At 31.9% G+C, this 19489-nt stretch overlaps 1 protein-coding gene across 1 annotated transcript in view; it reads right to left on the bottom strand.

Moving 5' to 3' along the window:
- Positions 1-35: 35 nt before the first annotated feature.
- LOC103574386 (solute carrier family 26 member 6) overlaps positions 36-19489 on the bottom strand; it is a 69494-nt gene continuing 50040 nt past the window's right edge. The window contains exons 6-10 of the mRNA XM_053739422.1: positions 17124-17228; positions 8291-8424; positions 8061-8223; positions 2368-2624; positions 36-2283 (exon numbers count right to left, since the gene is read on the bottom strand). Of these exons, the coding sequence (XP_053595397.1) occupies positions 2241-2283; positions 2368-2624; positions 8061-8223; positions 8291-8424; positions 17124-17228 (702 nt within the window). The 3' untranslated portion in view covers positions 36-2240. The remainder of the gene's footprint in view (positions 2284-2367; positions 2625-8060; positions 8224-8290; positions 8425-17123; positions 17229-19489) is intronic.

The raw sequence follows: 19489 nt of genomic DNA, 5'->3' as shown, positions 1-19489 counted from the left end.
TTAATTAATTACTGGAGTCCTGTTGTGGGAAATATATAAATCATTATATATTTTAGGAGCTTGATAAATTCTTAAATTAATTGACTTATTGTTTTTAATTATTTTCTCGAGATGTGTACAAAATAATTTGGTGACTGAAAACACGTGTTTTTAATTTGAATTGTACGTGTAACAATCGGTACATCTGAGTTACCACTCAAGCGTACCTTAAGTTAAAAATTTTTCTTTTCTTTTTTATAAAATTAACTTGGAGAATTCAAAGCACACTCACCAAAATATAATAATACATGTGGTTATGTGCATGCGTGTATGTATAAGTTAATATATACATATTATATGTATATGTATGTGTGCCATCTATGTACGAATACCTATGATGCATTTTGGGTTCGCTCTGAATTCCCACAGAAAAAGTATGAAAGTAGAAACGGTCAAGTCACAGGAGTGAGAGAGATGAGAATAGAAGCAAACAACTAGGAAAATAGTATATCTCTTTCCCTCTATGGACAACTGCACCGTTAAGACCGGTCCCTTAAGAAGAGCCCACTGATTCAATGTTTTCCAGATGTCCCACGCGAGGATTTCTTCGAGTCTTTCGCGGCCGCGAGGCCTTCATCATCATAAATGTCGTTGTAAAAGTCTCAATAAATTTATCAAAGTATTTTCTTGATTTAGTTCGACTCAAATTTTTACGACTTTTCCAGCTAAGACATCGGTTACCAATAGGTCCCACGGTTTCAGTGGATCCTTTCTATTTCTTTTCTATCGTAGAATTTTTCTTGAATATTATTTTTACTTTTATTTTAATTGCATTTCTCAGACGTGCCTAAAGTATTCGTAATAAACGTCGTCATATATTTTATAGAGACGTTGTTTTTGAAGAATCCCACGGTTCCCCGCGGATCCTCACTTTCCCCTTTCTCATCATAGAAACATTTTTCTCTCAAATTTTTAATTACATTTTTCAGACCCACTTAAAATATTGGTAATAAACGTCACCATAAATTTTATACAGACTTTATTTTTGAGCAGTCCACCGCGGACTTTTTTTTCATCTACATCCGGCTACTACGAAATTCCAAGAACTACCGTACTAAACATGTCATTCTCAGCTGCCCAAAAATCAAACCCTTCTATATTATTTTTGCTCTTTATCTTTAACCCACTCTTTGTTTCATACATAAAGCATATTTGGCCCTACTTTTCTGTCAAACCTTTCATTTATAAACCCAGGAAAAATAATCGAAGTCAGTCCTTGCTTTTACTACTAAAACCTTTGTCGGATCTATCAGCGAGTAAGGTTCACTGAGTTGATTTCAACGTTCGTTCTCGTGACACTCCACGCCTAGGCAACTGGAGTCCTTGTTCGGGAATGGTTGATTTTAGTGATAAATCCTAAAATCATTATAAACTCACTTGAAACCCAAGCCGGTTCATCTGTGCAGCGTGCAGTGTGTTTGTGTGAGACGGATTCAATCTGTTAATCCTAATTAAATAAGACTATCGTAAGCATTGTAATATATTTATGCACTAAATTCAGATTGGTGAATTTGGAGTGAGTGTTTACAAGTGTATCAACCCTTCTGGGTAAGTCCATCATTATAATATTTCTTGTAAAATTTAAGACAACAATATACCATACATGTTTTTTTTATACCTTTGTCTCTTTATTTGCTGCCTTTTTTCTCCGGCATTCAACGGCTAGTAATTTAAGTCATAGTCAAATATAAGTAAGATAGAGAAAGAACACGGTCTTCTCGAGGACCCTTATTCACCGACCCAACATCCCTCTCGCTCATAAATCCCGGACCTACCGTAACGCCATGACCGTCTATAGTACTTCCGTTCGGTACGAATAGACAAACGATACGAAATTATAATATCCTAAAATCAGCCACATGAAGACAAATTCCTTGGTTGGATAACAGAATAAAAATAATTTCATATTTTAATTTTTAAATTAATAATCAGTGCCCAATCACTCATATATTCTCACACTAACCACGTGACGTTTAATCGAACTCCTTGGCTAGGTTATAGAACGAAATAATTTGGTATTCCGATATTAAATAATAAATTAAAAATAACCCTTTCGCCCGTCGCCTTTACTCACTTTGATCGTGACATACGTAATGAAAGATAATAGCGTCAGTCTTCTTGCCACGGACAGAAAAAATATAATAGATACTAATATAATTAATACTAATAGACTCAATTAGTACTGCCTCTAATTGTTGTAATTACACCTGCATCCAAATCTCGCAGTCGGTAATTACGTAGCACCTATGTTATAGAAATGTTCATTTGTTTAAAAGAAAAACATGGACAAAGTATCTATTTACTGCACTTATGCAACAAGGATAGTACCGTTCGTCGACTTGATCGTGATAGAGAAAAAAGGTTAGAGCTCTCTTAATGCTTACAACAATAATCGATGCTAAAACAGATTTTGGCAACGGTTCAAAGAATGGTCCAATATATAACAGTATAATTAAGAGAATTGAACAAGAAATTATACTAGCTATCTGAGTTTTTCCACCAACAGTTTGTTGAATTAATGATCTACTCAGAGATGCAGAAACTGGCATACATGAAAAAATTGATCCAAATATATTGCTTAAACCCTACAAAATGTATATTCGTTAATTTAAAATGCATTAAATAAAAAAAGGAAAGACCCCTGGAGATAAGAATAATAAATCGGCTCTAAGAAGATATTTTAATGGTATGTAAATTATATTAAACTACAAAGTTTCTAAAAGCTTCAGGCCACTATGTCAATCAGTTGGAGGGAAAAAAATAGTAAGCTCAAGAAATCCTCAAGCCTATACTTTAAACGCTCATCTAAAATTTACGATTTAATAATTCTTATAATAAGAATATGGTACATGCTAGGAGAGATAAAAAAAAGAGGGAGAGATCAGACCAAATAAAAGACAGAAGAGGATGAAGTAGAAGTCGAAATCTTATGCCATAGAAAAAAACTATGATTATTATTTAAAAGAACCTTTATGCGTCAGAATATTGAATCTAAGAACCAAGCAAATCTATTTAACCTAACAAAATGAAATAGTGCTCTGAAACTTCAACAAATTTAATACTTTGATAATATTTTTAGTGATTATCGAAAGTCTAACTTTGTGAAAATAATCGTATCAAGATCTTAAAGAAAGCATTTTAAAGCTTAGATATATATATATATATATATATATATATATATATATATATATATATAATAACAATGCACATAATAACCAAGAGGTTTGCGTTCGGACTAATCTTCTTTCATTCGCAATTTCTCTCTTTATTTTATACTAAACATTTTTGAGATAAATTACTCAGCTAAAAATAACTACTGGTGTTCATACATCACACTAACCTGTCATCATTCGAGAAATCGTTTATTAAATAATAAAAACAAGCTGTCAATAGTTAAATGACGATAAAAAAATAATCTCAACTTTAATCAACAATTCATAATTAATAACGCAAGCTTAAATTCCTTTCTTTCTTATTCGCATTATTTACCTCTTGCTATACTCATTGACTACACACGTTATCTTTTATGTTACTATACTTTGATTACTCACTCTTCTATCTCTTCCCCAACCATACCGACTGTAGTATGAAAGAAAATAACAGTCGAACCTCTAAGCGTAGATCCTCTAGTTTCACGAACTTTTGATCAATTTTTTTTTAGTTTTCCGGTTATCGCGTAATCATGAGAAATAGCGCGAGACAAAAATATTTCAAATATTTTTCATTTTCAAAACGTTTTTTCAACATGGACCAGGGAATTTTTCCTTTTTTAACTTCCAGCTAAGAAAATGGAAAATTTTCAAAAATTCGGGAAGTTAATGATTTCGGTCCAATTTTTGAAAATCAAATTTCTATCAGATGTTGACGTTTTGAGGTTCTAGGAAGCTATTCTGACTAATTTTAAATGATGTCCGACTGTATGTATGTGTTGAGACGTTACATTGCCGAAGAGGTGGAGTTGGCGGTAAAGTCAGTGTGAATTTGTGTGTTAGAGAGAGATAGAGTTAGTATGTGTGTCGAGTTGAGTGTGTGGATGGTGAATTGAGAGTATGGAGTATACGTGTGTGATAAGTTGAGAGTGTGGAGGAGTACGTGTCCGGTACGCGGTATGTTTTGGAGTGTCTGTGTGATGGAGCGTGGATTCAAGGAGGAATGTTTAGCTGTGTTGCGCATAGTGGCCAAGATAACGTGCCTCCCGACCAGTGATGACGACTAGGCTGAGGCTTAGCCCTCGGGGTTGACGTGGTGATCGCGGAGGAGCGACTGAGCCGTTGCTGCCCCTTCGTGCTGGTACCCGGAGTTAGCTGGGGTACGTTTTCCTTTATTTGAGAATGGCAGGCCTCGTATGCGATGCTCGAGGAAGCCAAAAATTCGCTAACTTCAGATATCACGGAGAGTGACATTGCGGAAAGACCCGTGAGACTACGACTTGTATGAGGTGGGAAAAGAATGGATAGAGAAGCGAGAATGTGAGAGTGACTGGAAAGTGGTAGAGTTTGCGAAGGAATAGAGTGGGAGATTGGAGAAAAGCAGTTGTGAGAAGACCATGAGGTAAGAGAGTTGAGATTGGGAGTCGCTCGAGTACGAGCGGTCCCAGTAGTCGAGTTTGGAGTTGGAAGCGAGGTGTGGTGAGTCGGAGATCCGCCAAGGTGGGCCTCAATCGCAACCTTTGACTGATGTCGTTTTCTTCGGAGCCTGTGTCTCCGGGTATTGTGCTCTAGGAGCCGATTGTTGTGATGGTTGTCGTTCCTAATTACCGCATTATTTGTTTTATTTTATAATTTATCTGGAAGTGTGTTAAGTTTTCGTGATTCATCGTTCTCGAGAAGTTCCCGATCTTATACTCAGGTATTTATTAGTTTGATGGACCGAGAGTACTAGACCGCGGGCCTTTTGGGCCCTTCGCGTCACACTCGTGTCATCTTTACGGTATTTTATTTGGTTCTTTTTGATTATTTTATTTTGATTTAATGCAATTGATCGGCTTCTTCCGCATAATAAAAACTGCGACCCGCTTCATACAACCTAGCATACTGAGCGCAGTAGGACATGCCGCTACCACCACTCGCGTCTTTCATCTCCAAAAGATTTAGATTTTAGGTTTTAATTTACGTGTACGTTTAGACCGGTTGCCGTTACAGGGAAAATAAAAGTCGTCTGGCTCCCGTCAGAAACCAGAGGAGATGAGAGGAGTCACGGGTGGGCGAAATGTAACGTAGCCCGATTTGGTTTAATTGAGTATTGAGTAATTACGAAATTTTTTTGAGTAAAGAGTTATGTGTAATTTTGGTGTAACTTTTGAAAGGATAAAGCGCTTTTGATCGTTAAGGCGTCATTCGACGCGGCTTGTTAAGATCTAAAAGCTGTAAAAAATTGAGCTTGATCGGTAGGGTGCGTTCGAAAATATTCAAAAAAAAAAAAAAAATTTTTTTAAAAATGTTTTTTTTTTGGATAATTTTCAATGTGCTCGGTGGATTGATTCCATAATCTAATGAGCTCTAGAACTCAATAAAACGCGTCGATTGCCACCTCTGCCGTCTAAATCGGCCAATTCATTTTAGAGATCGTTGGAGAAAAAATAGTAAAAAACGGTTTTTTTTTAAACAACAGCATGCAAAAGTATTTTCGAGCTTGAAGGGCTTGAAAATGTATACACAACAATTTTTTCAAGCTCAAAGAACTCGAAAACAGTGGGGAGTTTTGGGGCTGGCCTGTAGGGTCAACCGATAGACCGATTTTTTTTTTTGCTAAATCAGTGCATAGGTCAGTTGGCAAATTTATTAAGCTTTAATTTGCTTTTTTTTGAAGCCATGAACGACAATTTGTCTCAGAAATTCAGTCTTAAAAAATTAAAAACTATCCTTTTGGCTTTGATCATCGATTTCAAGGCTCGAAAAAAAATCTGTCTATCAGTTGACCCTGCAGGCCAGCCCCGAAACTTCCCGCTGTTTTCGAGCTCAAGGAGCTTGAAAACATTGTTGTAAATACGTTTTCGAGCTCTTCCAGCTCGAAAATCCTATTATATATAATTATTTTTTTATAAGCTTTTCAAGTTTTAACGAGTTACGTTTTATGCTAAAGTTTGAAAATTTAAGAATTAAAAATCATTAATGAAGAAGCGGTTTTCAAATTTTTATTCCCGATTATGTTCAATAAATTAAATGTATTGAGGCAAAAATCAATGACAGTGATCGAAATCAAGATTTAAATGAGTTTTGGCTTAGGTCAGAGCAATAATATATAAGATATCCGAGAAAATGATTAAAAACTGGGTTTTTTCGATTTTTTCGTTGATAATATGGTTTAAACTAAAGAACAAATTACATGACGTTGTATGATGATCGAAAGAGACTATAAAGAGAAAGAGTTGGCATGATTTCAGACACATTTTAGTACAGCACATTTTGATTTATCTGGAAAAAATAACATTTTATGTTATTTTTTTAACTTTTCAGCGCCGATGTCTTTTGAACTAATTAACCAATTTTCACGTTTTAGGTTACAATCGGCGCGTTTTATTAAATTCTAGAGCTGATTAAAATTTGGAATCGATCAGTTCAACCGTTTCGAAAATATTTGGAAAAACCCGACTTTTACCATTTCTTTCTCCAACGATATCTCTCGAACAAATTAACCGATTGAGATGGTTAAGGCGGCATTCGACGCGTTTTATTAAGTTCTAGAGTTAATTAGATTTTGAAATCGATCGTTTAGTTCGTTTTTGAAAAATCAATAAAAAACTAAAAAAAAAATTTTTTTTTCGTAATTTGCAAATATTTTCGAGACTACTTTATCAAATGATCTGAAATTTTTAGGAAAGTTGACGGCCAACAAGCTCTTTCAATTGCCGCCTTAAAAATCCAAATCGATTCATTACTTAAAAAGTTATAGACCATTCACACACATACACACACACGCACACACACACACATACACTCGGACATCCTTCTGAAAATAGTCAGAATTTTTTTTGCAACCGAAAACCAACCCCTATCGATTACTCTGAAAAGGCGTAAAACTATGGCTCGTAACACCCATAACTCAGTACAGTACATGAAAGGTAGCAATAAGACCACGTCGATAATAATTAATTGAAGTACGTGCACATAGCAGACGCTAGTTATGTATCAGTTACTTTATCATCTATCAACAACTTAAAATAAAAATTGAATATTAAATATCAACTTTTATTTAAAACCGTATAAGGGATGGTGCCATTTAGGTCCAACGCATTTATAATTTTCCAGTAACTTTCTAAAAAGTTAATTTCAATGTATGCGGTAAATTATTGTGTACTCTTATAGGCTGATATAGAATAAATTGTGAGCCAATAGAATTATTTGAAGCTTGAAAATGATTGGGCTACTTGTTAAAATATTTCGCTATTTTGATCATAGATAGGGCGACTTGGACAAAAATTTTCTGGCAACCCTGAACTTCAGTGTTAGGTATGAGGCCGGGTGTGTTGAAGGTGCCTCACTGATGATTCCACCAACATATCTGGGATGGATCCTAATATTTTTCAGTGTCTAATGAATTCGTATTCGTTAAAGATTGTAAGCTGCTGTAGTAACAGAAATATTATACTTAAAATCACGCGCATCGGTTAATCAATCAACCAATTTATTAACTCGTTATCAAAGTGTGTACATGTGTCATTCGTTACATCAATTCTGGTGGCTTATTTGACTGTATCACAAAGAATTATTATCAAAAATATTTTTGTACACAAAAAACACGCTTTTTTATGACATTATTCAGTGGAAAGAGGAGAGGGGGTTCGGACATATAAGCAAAATTTTGATCGAAAGATATTGAAATTAGAAGTTTCAAGCTTTTAAATGCTTCTGTTAAGATCTCGGTAGATCATTAATCCCAAAGTTACAGCCTTTCAAAAATCACTATAGAATTTCTAAAATTTTTCTGTTCCTTCAATTTTTTGCATTAGTGTATATTTGAAACCGTTTCATCATCCGTATCACTCTGTGGCCTTTAGAATTAAATTATATTTATTACATTACCATTGCAAAAAGCTCTTGATTTGAATCAATATTGTAATGCAATTTTTGTGCAAATATTAATGCCATTGATAAAGTCACTGTGTAAGATACCATTGTTATAGCTATGCAGTCGACCATGACATTTCCTATTAATTCAATAGTAGGTAGCGCAGGTTTTGGAAGTCTGCGGAAATATCAAATTCATCATGACTTAATTTAATTTCAAGTTATAGATAAAAGTGTCAACTTACCCCGTTGGAATATTACCAACTGTATCAATCATATATTGTCCAGGCAAATCAAAATACTTAGAAATAATAGTTCCAGAAACAATCGCAACTAATTCGATTGGAAACGGCATATTGCATTTCTGTTCAAGCCATGGCTTAACAGATAAAATTAATGTAATGTAAATTCAAAAAGTTCTTAAAAAAATGTTCGGATCATTGTGTTTCTAATAACCCTGAATGGAAATATTTTTTTTATTTGCGGAAAAAAAAATTATAATTTTGGAAATTTAAAAATTGTAAACGGACGAAAGACGCCAACTGTATTCTAAGCTAAAAATAATAGATGAGATACAGCTGGTAAAAAAAATACCTGATCGTTCTAATATTGACGTCATCAATGGATCAAAAAATATTTTTTGGTTACATGTGCGATAGGAAACGACCAAAAAATATCGAAGTAACTCAACGGGCCATCTTGTGACAAAATTTATCAGCATATTAATTCTTACACTTATCGACTTCTCTCTCATTTTCAACAAATACTCAAAACAATCTTACCAAATAAATAAACGCGGATTTATAACCTGCCATTTATAGGCACTAACTTTAGTACAGTAGACGCTCAATAAAGCTTACATTCTCGGGGGTTGTATAACTTTTCAAAGCGGATCTTGAGAGGCGTGGCAAACGATTTTGTATAACCAATAGCCAGTGATAACCTGCATTCACTAAACACCTAAATAAAACTTGTTTATGTGCTTATTCCCACGAAATTTGAAAATGTATGGAAAATTAACAAAGAAGGAAACAATGAATTAAAATCTATTTGTTATCATAACAATCATATTATATGACTAATTATTACCAATAAGTATTACAAACAATTATTAACTACGTTCTACAGTTATATCGCATTTTAATGCTAAATGAAGGTTAGGCTATGTTTTTATTTACTAACCATGTCAGACTTCTAGCTTAACGACTCACATAAATTTACCACACTATTATAAAAAAGACCGCCCATTACCAATTTCCCCTTAATTCCTTCAAAAAAACAAAATAAAGTGGGGGGCTCCTTAAAGGGGAAGGTAACTTTTGAAAGCGTAACTTTATTGAGCGTCTACTGTACATTTCAAATATCTGTCCCAAAAACTAATTTATTTATCTAGTACAATCGAGTCTAAGACGCTCGTGTGTTAGTACCCTCGCCTTTTGCTCGGGCACCAATCTTCACACCTCGCGTCTTAAACACGATTGCACTCGATAGATAAACTACTATTTAAATAAACTGTTATGATTTTAACACTGAGAGAGAAAATTAGCTTTACAAATTAAATTTTAGTTTTTTAAGCAATGACTTAAGTTCCTATGCAGCAAACTGATCAAAAAAATTATCCAAAAGTGAACGGTTATAGAAATCAAGGATTCCTCGTGATAGACAACTTCGTTGCGAGAACCGTCTTTGATTCTAAACTATTTTCATATTCATGAAGTTGGAAAACTTATAAGTGCGCACAACTTAATAGCCCACGTAGCAGTAAAAAATAGTCAAAACTAGAAATGAAGATTGTGAGAAATTTAATTTTTGACTTCAGTAATTTTTAACTTCCTACTAAAAAAATTGTAAATTTTTCAAAATCTGTGGAATTATTGATTTTACCTCGATTTTTGTAAATTGAATTTTCATCAGATGTCGACATTTTAAGGTCCTAGGAAGCTGTTCTGACTATTTTCAGAATTATGTCCGATTATCTATATATATTAGAGTGGCCCGAAAAATCCAACTATTTTTTTTTTCGATCGCGCATGAAAATTTGTTGGTTAACGATGTTTTAAGAAGCCTCTACTAAAATCACCTTGATAAAAAATTTTTAAGAGGTCGCCCACGAATTTTGAAAATATCAAAAATGATCGAAATTCGACTTCTTTATTTCAAATTTTTTCTTTTTCGTGGCAATAATAGTTTGTATTCGTGAAATCATTACTACGTTGAAAATTTAAACCCAAAAATTAAATACTTAAAGCTCGCTTAAAAATTTTTAATATTTCCGAGTGCTGTTTTCTGAACGTTTTCGAGCGACTCTTGAATATTAATAATAAAATTTTACGATTTTTTCACCATCAATTTGCATGACAATGAATGAAAATATAACTCGAGAAATAGAAATAATAAGTTATTTACATACTTTTTTATTTTTTAATTCAATTTGTAGGTTTTTTCGCTTATTCCAAACTTACCAAATTTTATTGTTTAAGACTGTCCTGTATATTTTTGTTTATGCAAAAGTTATATTTCAGTGAAACGATAATAATTGAGTCATAAAAAAGTACAAAAACTAATTCAAACTATTAGTTACATATTATCAGTTAATATTCAAAATTTTTGAGCGCCGTTAAAATATTTAAATTTTGGGCTAAAATTTTCAGCATAGTCATGATTTCACAAATATAAACTAATGCTGCCACGAGAAAAAAAAAAATTTAGAAATAAAAAATCCGAATTTTAATCATTTTTGATATCTTCAAAATTCGTGAGCGACTTCTTGAAAATTTTTCGAGAATCGAAAAAAAAATCAGTCTATCAGTTGATCCTGCGGGCCAGCCCCAAAACTTCCCGCTCGATGAGCTCGAAAATACTTTTGGATACCGTTGTTTTCGAAAAATAGTATATTACACACCTAGGGAAGTAAAGTAAGAAATGTCTCAGATCACATGTAATTATTGGCCGAGACAAAGCCGAGATCAACAAACATGTGATCTGAGGCTTTCTTATTTACTTTCCGAGGTGTGTATATTATTTTTATCACCTCCGGGCGGAGAGCGTCAACTTTCCTCCCGCTGTGTAAAACGAAGTTGCCGCTTTCCGCCTCGGCCGAGGAGAAAAATAGTATACACACCTCGGGAAGTAAATAAGAAAGCCTCAGATCACATGCTTGTTGATCTCGTCTTTCGCCCGGAGGCGAGAAAAAACGTTTTTTACTATTTTTTCTCCAAAGATATCTCTTTAACGAATTGACAGATTAAGATGGTTCAGGTAGCAATTGACGCGTTTTATTGAGTTCTAGAGCTGGTCAGATTTTGAAATTGATTTATCTACCCGGGAAAAAATGATCATACCTGCCCATACCTGTCCATATCCGATCAAATGATACATGGGATTAAATTTAAAATCTTAGTTATAATTAAATTTAACTACCTTAGTTATGATTACATATAGCTAACGTAGTTATAATTATATATAGCTAACGTAGTTATAATTATATATAGCTAACGTAGTTATAATTATATATAAAGCTGATATAGAATTTTATATAACTATTAATCAATAATTAATAAATCAGATCTAAAAGTTTGTTGACTAAAAATCTATCATGTATAAGATATAACATTTTGTTGACCAAGAATCGATCACGTATAAGATTTTTATTACTTGAAGTTTATACGAAACTAACTTTTCAAGTCAATCTATTAGGTCAGCGGATAGCGGGTTAAACTTCCGAGCATAAGGTTCACGGTTCAAATCCTGCACACGCCCGAATTTTTTTTTTTATTTTGATTTTTATAGAAATAATTATATATAATTGTATAATATACTTATCCATGATTATATATAATTATCTAGGCCCATTTTTTATTTATAATTTTTTTACCCGGATGGGCCAGATCAGACATGAACATACATGATTAGACCTGAACATGTCTGATCAGGCCTGAAGACTCATGCCTGTTCATGTCTGATCTGGTCTGATCATTTTTTCCCAGGTAGTCGTTTTTGAGAAATTTTAAAAAAACTAAAAAAAAAATTTTATTATAATTCTTTCGTCAACGGTTTCTCTTGGACGAATAAACCGATTTTGATGGTTGAGGTGGCATTCGACGTGGCTTATAAAGGTTTAGAGCTGATTAGAGTTTGAGATTGATCCATCAAGTACATTAAAAGTTATCTAAAAAAAACATTTTGGAAAAAATTATTTTTGGAATATCTTCGAACGCACTTTACCGATCAAGCTCAATTTAGATATTAACAAGCCGCGTTGAATGAGACCTTAACGATCAAAATCGGTTCATCCGTTCAGGAGTTATAGATATTATCATACATACGTATGTACGTACGTACACACATACATGCGCTCGACCATCATCATGAAATTAGTCAGGATAGCTTCCTAAAACCTCAAAACGTAAAAATCTGATAGAAATTCAATTTTCGAAAATCGGACCGAAACTAATAACTTCCTAAATTTTTGAAAATTTTCAATTTTCTTAGCGGGAAGTTAAAAAATAGTCGGTTTTTTTCGGCCACCCTAATATGTATGTATATTAGGGTGTCCGTTATTTACCAAACTGATTTTTTTTTCAGCGACGCCCCCTGAATTTTTTGTTTATTGCCTAAAAAAAATTATCAGACCCATATAAGCCCTTAATATTCATATTAAAACCGTGCCCCAAAGACAATACATTTCCCATTTAAATAACATAAGGTTTCGGCGCGTTGTACTTTTAATTTTTTCTCTCCCAAACTAGTTAACCTGCGGATATTAGAGTTACATATTTTTGTAGGAAATTGAACAATCTACAAAAAAGGTCTCTAATGGTTTTTCGATGAATTCATTGGTTTAAAAGTTATTCAAAGTTAATGACAAACTTATAGTTAATTTTTTATTTTTTTACTTTGACCGCAAAATTATAATTATATCTGTAAAAGTAAATGGTTTATTGCGAAAAATCTTCAATTTTAACAGTGTTATTAAAAAAATTACTGTACGATTTGAACATCTGGGTCAAAAATAAAACTTGATTCAGGCTCACTTCGCCTTATTTTCTTTTGAAGTAATCGGTTTGCCGACGATTTTTCGATAAGATCTCGACTTTTTCGACTTAAATTAAATTTTTTTCAACTTTTTGAACTTTTCTCATCTTAGATTCAACTTACTTGTATTTTCTGGTCTACGTTTGAACTAGTTCGTCTTAACTTCAAACACGATAATCATTCACCTTACTTTTGACTTGCTAAACCAAGTCGAAAAAATGTTATTTATTCGCCTTTCTTTCGCCTTAGTATACAAAAATTATTTTACCTTAGTTTTGACTTTTTCGCCTTATAATTTAAGTCGAATAAGTCTACATCAAGTGAGTTTCGACTTGATTTCAACTTTTTCGTCTTAAATCGTGACTATGTAAGCCAGTTAAGTCTAAACCAAGTCGAAAACTCAAGGTATTTTTAATATTCTTAAAAAAAGTCGAGTTTGTCTTGTGAAAAACGGCTCCAAATTTCGATTTGGTAAACCAAGTCTAAATCAAGTTTTATTTTTGACCCGGGTAGCATATTGTTTTGTGATCTTCGTTCTTAGCTAAAGTATTAATATATTTTTCAGTCAATTTGACAGCTCTTTCTGCAGTATCAATGACTATTTGTAGGTGTTTAAGAATTTTCAAATAAAAGTTTCCAAATTCCACCAAAGAATATTTAATAAAATAGAGCGTTGATCTATATGTAAAAAAATTTATTTAATCTGTCATATTTTTTCCGTTAAATTGAAAAATTTTGTAATTAACTCAACACGTCACTCACATTATTCTCCAGTTATCTGAATTTTTGACAGTAATTTTTTCAATAACACAGTTAAAATTAAAAATTTTTTGCAACAACCCGAGAAAAAATGTTTATATATAATCATACATAATTATATATAACTATATATGATCATATATAATTATATATAATCTTGTATATATATCCATATAGAATTATATATAATTATTTATGATTATATATGATCATACATAATACAATATTTAAACGGAGAAAGTCATATGTAGCTCCATATGTATTATATATGATTATATATAATACTATTCCGAGAAATTTTTTTCATATAGAATCATATATAATTATATATATATATATTCATATATAATTGTATACAATCATTAGGGTGTTTAAAAAAAAAATAATTTTTTTTTCATGGTATTCAAAAATTGAAAGTACCCAGTTTTTCAATCGGTTTAATTTCATATACTTTGTGAAATTATTCAATGTTTCCCAAAATTTTATATAAGTTTTTTTAAATTTCACATCACAACAGAAAATCAAAAAATTTGAAGAAACTTAATAAAATTTTATATAACTATCATCGAGGCCGACAAAAATTAAATTTCATATAAGTTCATGAAGTTTTTTTGAATTGTGTAAAAATCCATCACGAAAACTTATGAACTCGGTCTTTACCGGCATTTCACTCTAAATACATCAATTAAGCACATGACTTGAACTCTCGTGATGTGGACCAGTGATCAACGTTCAGGATTTCCAGCCGAAAGGAGCCGTATTCGAACCCAGCAGACGCCCAGGAATTTTTCATCATTTACTGCTATCAATTCTTGTTTCTGAATTTGTAATGCGTTCGCGCGGTAATAACCAAATCAAAAATTTGGTATTTAATTTTTTTTTTTTTTTTTTTTTTTTTCAAAAATATTTTTTAATTATATATAACTTGATTATATATAATCATATATGAAAAATCGCCAAATATAATTATATATAGTTATATATAATTATATACAGTTATATATGATTATATTTGGCCATTTTTCATATATGATTACATATAATCGAGTTATATAATTTTATATGATTATATATAAAAATTTTTTCTCGGGAAACAATTTACTTTGACAGAAATAATGATAATTTTGCGGTCAAAGTAAAAAAATCAAAAATTAACTATAATTTTATCTTGAACTTTGAATAACTATTAAAGCAGTAAATTTATCGCAAAACCATTAGAGACCTTTCTTGTAGAGTGTTCAATTTCCTACAAATATATGTATCTCTGATATCCGAAGATTAACTAGCTTAGGAGAAAAAAAATTAAATGTAAAACGCGCCGAAACCCCATGTTATTTAAATGGGAAATGTATTGTCTTTGGGACACGGTTTAATATGAATATTGAGGGCTTATATGGGCCTAATAATTTGTTTTAGGCCATAAACAAAAAATTTAGGGACAGTCGCTAAAAAAAAATCAGTTTGTTAAATAACGGACACTCTAATGTATACACACATATATATTAGGGTGCTCCATTAGAAACGAACATTTTTTTTTTTAGCGGACACAAGAAAATTTTGTTATTTTTGTTGAGGGAAAAATTTCCTGAAAATTTCAGCTCTTAATTTTAATTTTAAGTACTTCCTCTCGAGCATCAAAGTTTTCCCATTCCAAAAGCATGTAAATCGAATGAGTTTTCTTTTACATTACTAACTTTAGTCCGGTTTTGAGCTATCGTTTTGAAACCAGTTTTTATTTGTAGAGTAATTGTTGCTTTTTAAAACTGTATAAAACGGTTTTGGTCTAACTCGATCTATGTCGATTGTATCAGCTCCGAAAGTCAATTTTTCACTTTTTCATCTATTTTTGTTAATAGTGAAGAAACGGCTCATCTTATCAAAAGTATACATATGACCAATCTTTTAGGAAATTATATCTTCTACAAAATTGTTCGTGACATTTATATTGCTAAAGCGCACTGTTCATGAGATACACGCAAAATGTTAAAATGCACGTATCTCATGAATAGTGCACTTTAGCAATATAAGTGTCATAAGCAATTTTGTAGAGGACATAATTTCCTAAAAGATTGGTCTTATGTATATTTTTTGTAATATGAGCCGTTTCATCACTATTAACAAAAATAGATGAAAAAGTGAAAAATTGACTTTCGGAGCTGATACAATCGACATGGATCGATTTAGATCAAAACCGTTTTATACACTTTTAAAAAGCAACAACTACTCTACAAATAAAAGCTGGTTTTAAAACGATAGCTCGAAACCCGGCTAAGTTATAGTAATTTAGAAGAAAAATTATTCGATTTACATGCTTTTTAAATGGGAAACCTTGGATGCTCGAGAGGAAGTCCTTAAAATTAAAATTAAGAGCTGAAATTTTCAGGGAATTTTTCTCTCAACATAAATAACAAAATTTTCTTGTGTCCGCTAAAAAAAATATGTTCGTTTCAAACGGTGCATCTTAATATACATATATATGTAAGTATACTCATCATATCTTTTTAATGAATTGACCGATAGAGATAGTTCTTGCGGCAATCGCATAGATAATTAATTTCTAGAATTGATTTCACATACAAATGAATATCTAATAATAACAAAACATAAACTTTTTTTTATTTTATAGATACAGCAAGTACGTTGAAATTTTTTTATTCAACTTTTTTGGAAATTTTATGAAAATATTTTCGATGATTTTGAATTGAAAAAAAATACGAACGTATGTCTGTATGTAAATATTCTATAACTTTTGAACGGATTGTCCAATTCGGTTTTTTGAAGTGACGTTTGAAGCGGCTGTTTGAGCTCGAAACCAGTGGTCAGTTTCAGAGCTGGCCTGTAGCGTCAACCAGTTGACAGATTATTTTTCATTCTTTCTTAGAAATTTTTAATCCTTATGAATCATTTTTAATCGTAATATAATATTAAAATTTCTAGTCCCGCATGAGGATTAAAAACGATTCGAAATTTCAATCGTTTTTAATACTCTTCAATCATCAATTGACGATTCATGAGTATTTTAAACGATTAAAACATTTTTAATCATCATTAATCGTATTTTCTAATCAGGGTAAAACACCTTACATATTTCTGTATTTAAATAAACATTCTATTGTTTGCTTCGCTTTGTCCAATGTGATTGTGCAGTTCTTACTAATATAAATGTATTCTTATCAATTAATTCTAGTTACCCATCACAACTTTGATAATGATCAATGCGAATTCTTTAAGTCTATTATCTTTTACTTTAAACATCAATAATATATTTATATTTACTATAGTTACCTTGAATAATTCATTATTGATCATCATAATAGAAATTGTTACAGCTGATACGATCAAAGATGCACAATTAGAATAATTCAATACATTACATATATCTATAATCGTCTAAAAAAAAAAAAGTAATTTAAAAACTAAACATATTAGAAAAGTCATTAATAACCGTTCGTAATTCACAAAATATTTAACTGCAAGTATCGTAGGCACACTAAAATCATGCTAAGTTGAGTCAAATGAAAGTAGTGTAGTAGTGCCGTGACTACATATCCGCAGATAAAATAGCCACGCGACATAATATCCGCGGACAAAATAACCGCACGTCAAAATATCTGAGGAAAAAATATCCACAGACAAAATATCCTTAAGAAAAACTTATAACAGTTAGCTTTTCTAAGAGAATTTTTGCGTTGAGCCGTGAGCGCACTTGCTGTTGGTTCAAACGTCTATGTTCACTTGCCGCAACACAACAAAATACTTAAACAGAGATATTTCTTTTAACTGTTGAAGTCAATGACTCATTGTAGTATTACTCTATAGTTCTAATATACAGTATCGTATTTAAATTCTATTAAATATGCTTATTCTCCTTTTCCTATTTAGTTCTGTACAATAAATCGATCCATTCGGACGTATTCTTATAACTCTGCGTAAAGCTTATATTCACCAGTTATCCTGAATTCCTAACATTAACTTGTGACGGGGCAGCGAGAGGTTCGACTGCTCAAACCGGTCGCGCCATTTTAGGGAGCCTCTAAATTCACACACTACCCTTATCAACATATATATCCGCTTTCCGGTTCACCGAGACTCCGAAAGAGACCCATGGATCAGTGTGCCACACATCATAGACGGCAGTTCAGACGAGGTCACGTGAATGATCCCTCTTAGATTTTCGGGTATATAAGGGCGAGCAATTGGCAATTAATTCATTTTAGTTCTCAGTTAGTACACATTTAGTACACACTTAGCTAGGAGGTGTAGAGAAGGGCTATTGACGCCTAGCGAGGTCCTTACTCTACACTCTCCAGCCCACCAAGTACATACCTCTACTATACTATTTGTACTAGTCAAGTCTAGTCAATTTGTTGTAAAGTTGTCCGTTAATTTATTGAAAAAGTCTAGTCAGGTTATTTGTTGTAAAAATCTAGTCAGTTAATAAATTGCTTTTTAAATCTGTATTATAAAAGTCAGTGCCGTAATTTTGAGTCGTCGCCAAGAATCTTGACAAAGGGTCAATCAAGTATGATGCAGTCCACGCTCAGGATGTCCTACGTATTTTTAAAGATCATCGATGTAAGTCTACATGCAGTAAATTATAAGTTTGCCAAACGCGGAGTTATCTATATTTAGGATTTTTGTTAAATTTATTGTTTCTTTTAATTTGTTGAACATTACATGTAAATCTTGGAATTTCATTTATAACTTTGCGATAAGAAGTGATTAAGATAAATTAATTGAGCTGTTAAATTTTATCACAAGAAATAGTAATATTGTAGATGACAAATCATTCAAATTGATTATATTACTCATGAGATCAGACCCAGGATCTCCTATTTACGCACTCCCTGATTAAACAACTGAGTTCGATCAAATTAAACAGAATTAAATTTTTAATTCTATTTAATTCAGATAAATTCTGTTAATTCGGTACCTAACTTAAAAATGAATTCTGTCTAATTCGGTAAAAAAACCAGAATTTATCCAAATTAAAACGCATTTAAATAATTCTTTTCGGTTTAATTCTGATTAATTCGAAAATAGTTCTCCAATTTCTGATTCTGAATCCGAATTAAACTAAATTAAAACGAATTTGAAATTTTCAAATCGCTTTTATTCTGTTTAATTCAAATTCAAATTCAAATTTTCAATTCAGTTGAATTCTGTTTTGCAGAATTCGACAAAATATAACAGAATTAAAATTTTGAATTCGGTTGAATTCAGTTATTTAATCAGGGCTAACTATAATAATTCCTTCATATGTTTCAAATCCCTGATTAAGAAAAATGATTTGGAATGATTCATACCAATTTGAAATGATTTAAAACAATTTGAATCGACTAATATATAGATTAGGGTGCTTCATTTCGGAACAACATTTTTTTTTTAAGTGCGTGTGGAAAAAAATTTTCGCACAAGAAAAAAAAATTTTATGTCGATTACAGACCTAGCTCATTGAAAAATTCGATTCTCCCATTTAAATAACACAGGAAAAGTTTTTTTTTTAACTTTGAGTATTTTTAACTCGTTAACAAATCAAAAAATCAAATATACTAATACATATTGTTGTAGGAAATTGAACTTCCTGCAAAAAAGGTCTCTTATCATTTTTTGATAAATCCACCTGTTCAAAAGTTATTAGAGCTCGAAAG

Source organism: Microplitis demolitor, chromosome 5 (assembly GCF_026212275.2).
Source record: "Microplitis demolitor isolate Queensland-Clemson2020A chromosome 5, iyMicDemo2.1a, whole genome shotgun sequence".
NCBI lineage: Eukaryota > Metazoa > Arthropoda > Insecta > Hymenoptera > Braconidae > Microplitis > Microplitis demolitor.
Note: the sequence above shows the minus strand (reverse complement) of the source record. Positions and strands in the feature narration are given on the sequence as shown.